We start from the raw sequence: 3,413 nt of genomic DNA, 5'->3' as shown, positions 1-3,413 counted from the left end.
ATGAGTGTCCCTCGATTCTCTGCACTCCTCGGCCTAGGCATCCGCATCCCATCACCTTTCATTCGCTTTGCGCCCTTCTCAGACATGCTCCGCCCTAGCTACTCTTCCAATTTCTCAATTACCCTCGTGTCCAAGAACCGAACTTCCATTCCGTCAAATAAAATCCACTCGATGACGAAAAACCACGGAATGGACGCGAGGTCGCTTTGGATTCAGGGTTTGTTGGGTCCCTCGTCTCGAATAAAGTCCACGATTGCGGCGAATATGGGAGAAGGGAAAGAGGACGGGGGATTTCTGTTTACGTGGACGAGGAAGATGGACGAGTGAGCGGCCAAAGATGAGGATGGGAACAAGGATGGGGAGGGGGCTGCGGTTTGTGTCATTTTTACCCTGTTTCACGCTTTTTGCATTTTTGTTGTTCCTTCGGGTTTTTCCTGCCGTCTTCTCATCGTCTTTTCGTCGTGTCTTGCCTTTTCCTCTTTTCTCGTTTCTTTTCATGGGCCAATCTTGTTTCGGAATGCTGATGCACAATCATTCTAGATACCCATCTGGAAAAACAAGAAGATGCGGGTATGCCTCGCACCTGCCTGCATGTATGAGCTCCGCTGCGCTCACCACCAAATGCCCTCGAGTAACATGATACCTTTTCAGCCTTCTGTGAAATAAGTCAACCAGGAGGCAGATACAGGCTTGTTGTGAGTTGGTGATAATGGTACCAAAAACGGTGTCCACGCCTCCCCAGTAAAACTCTGAGTGTTAGAGTAATTGTGGGCCTGTTGTACTGGCTTTAATCGTGGTAGTTTGAGGGATGGCGCCTGAAGCTATCTGATAGAGAGCTCTGCCGTCGTGGAATAGAAGGCCCTACTGGGAAGAGCATGGCTCACTTCAAAGAGTTTTGTGGCAAACGCTCTGAACCAAAAAAGCAAGCTTTATCTGCCCTCTTGCAGCGAAGGTTCCACGCCATGCCAGACATACTGATAGGTAAGCGCCCGCACCTCATTGTACCTCCCACCAACATCGTTGAGATCCATACTAATGCCCCCATCCAGATCTGGACCGCAAAACCGCTCCACAAATCGACTAGGTGACTCCGTGGATGGCCGCGGAGGAGACAGCGACGGGGTGAGCATATGATCTTACTCTCAATCTTGTCTCGATAAATTGAACTCTGGGTCCAACGAAGCAGACAGGCGGAGAAATGGCTCCTCGTTACTGTGCGTCCAGCCCACCTTCTTCAATGTTGACACAGCTGTTGGACTAATCCCACTGAATTTCTTTGATTAGTATATTATCGTCTTTACACAAAGGACGGCGCAATCCAGTCGTTCAACCCCATCTACTCCAACGATCCGTCCATTAGCCGCATTTTGCCAAAGTCGATCACGCCCCCTCATACCGCCTTATCACTGAAGAAACATCTCTGCAAGATCGAAGGCGTGGCAGGATCAAACGCCCTTTTATTTGAAGCGCTGTCGAGTGACGCTGCCATTCCAGATTCCACGCGTCTCAAGCTTCGTGGTCATCTTGGCTTAGGCGTGTCGTCTCGCGAGCCCATGGCTTTGGTGGTCGGGGTCGTTGAAGTTGAGAATCGATCAAGCGGCCCAGATCAGGCGCAGGAGGTAGTAAGCGAAAACCCTGACCAACACGAGACGCACTACAGTACGCCTGATGTTCTTATCGCCATTCTCGGTTCTTATCGTTTTTAGTATATTACCGTGTATACGATGAAGAGGGCGAAGTGAACTCGAGAACAGCCTTTGACGGAAATGATGCCTCCCTGGGTCGCGTGGACACCTTATCCGTAGCGCCACCTTACACCGTGGCCTCCTTAAAATCCTGCATCGCGAAAGCCGAACACATCGTAGATCGGGAGATTCAATTATTCGAGGACACCGATGGTGAAGCCCTCATGAAAGATGCTGACCGGGCATCCTTTCGCGCAGAGACTTTTCCGGGTTGCCTTGAAGATGACCCTTTAGCCTTGATCTACGGGCCAAAAAAGTTGGTTCAAGGACCAACCATGACAAGGCCGATTCAAGCAAATACTTACTGCAGTGGGTAAAATCGTCAAAGACTCGCCCGCCGTTTCCTTACGTTTGCCATTCAAGGTCCTAATGACCAGAGCATTTCCACATGGCATGCGCATCGCAAAGGAGAGATTCTCCGCACTGACGGGGTCAAGGTAACAAAACCTTACTTTAGCCTCGACGGCACTACACAAGGTATTTTATTTTCATGTTCTCTCTTCTTTCTAGTCATATCTTTTTTTCAAAGGCAGCTGGACCGGTTACATGGCAATAAACTCGGCTGGAAAACAGGCGTGTGAGTAGTCAATATTTCTCTACTCAATTTGTGGTTGAAGTGACTTTTTACGACCAGTCGTGGTAGCTGGTAAGTGGGATTTTCATGGATGTGCATCTTCCGCCCGTCATCTAATCAGGCTGTGCATCTATTTCCATAAAAGATCGAGTCGCTTTCTGCTGATTATCCGATCATTCTCGCGCAGTAGGTATGTTTTCTGGCTAGCCAGACGACTGTAATTTTGTGGATGTCTTCGAAAAAATCAATAATTAACATTATACCTGCCAGACTGTTTGGAGAAAGTATGAAATGATAGGTAGAACCCGCTTTTTCCGTCTGTCTTTCAGAGAAGATTATAACTTTTGAACCACATCTCACAGGGGAGAAACAGTGATTTGTCCAATGAGTAAATCCTGGGCATATGTTGATCGGAGGCATTATTGCTCGATAATTTACTTCACATTTGCCAGGTGGGTAAATTCAAAATATGCCCAACATTCAACATCAACTGCAATTAGGATGTGCACAAAGGACCACATGAGAACTATTGGTAAAATGTGCATCAAATTTTCCCCAGCAGCTCATTCAATATTTGCTTTCAATGTGCCCAGATATTATTAAATGTATTCAGAATATGCCCAATATTTCAAGACACATTTTAAGTAAATTCATCAGCTTCATTTAGATTGTTACCAATGGGCATATTTCACATGGGACTACCATCCATAGTGTCTTTTTATCTCAGCTTTGATTCCGAATATATTTTAAATTTATCCTTTGAACAAATGTGAAGAAAATCATTGAGCAATAATGCCTCCAATCAACATATCCCCAGGATTTACTCATTGGACAAATCACTGTTTCTCCCCTGTGTCTGTCAGACCATCTACATTATTCTCATACTGTCATTTTACGGGATAAAGGATTACAGTCCAGCATTGAACTGTACTGCAAAAAAAAGTTTGTCAATGTGCAGAGCTTGCCCCTCTATTCAACAAATATTATAATCATTGGCACTTCATGCCTGACGCTTTCGACCGTCAGAAGACCTTGGAGGCTGATTCTTTGACTGATGAGATTTGGCCTCACGGGTAGGTATCACCGCGGTCGCT

The 3,413-nt window shown here is 46.4% G+C and overlaps 1 protein-coding gene across 1 annotated transcript; it reads left to right on the top strand.

The window, feature by feature from the left end:
- Positions 1–2,062, top strand: LACBIDRAFT_329007 (uncharacterized protein; the record flags this gene model as incomplete). The annotated part of the gene is made up of 8 exons (XM_001883143.1): positions 1–217; positions 541–570; positions 652–695; positions 801–981; positions 1,085–1,122; positions 1,187–1,214; positions 1,285–1,659; positions 1,707–2,062. 8 exons carry the CDS (start codon positions 1–3, stop codon positions 2,060–2,062), a joined length of 1,269 nt encoding a protein of 422 aa, XP_001883178.1.
- Positions 2,063–3,413: the final 1,351 nt, after the last annotated feature.

Source organism: Laccaria bicolor, genomic scaffold, assembly GCF_000143565.1.
Source record: "Laccaria bicolor S238N-H82 LACBIscaffold_19 genomic scaffold, whole genome shotgun sequence".
NCBI lineage: Eukaryota > Fungi > Basidiomycota > Agaricomycetes > Agaricales > Hydnangiaceae > Laccaria > Laccaria bicolor.
The sequence above is the reverse complement of the archived record's forward strand: the minus strand, read 5'-3'. Positions and strand labels throughout refer to the sequence as shown.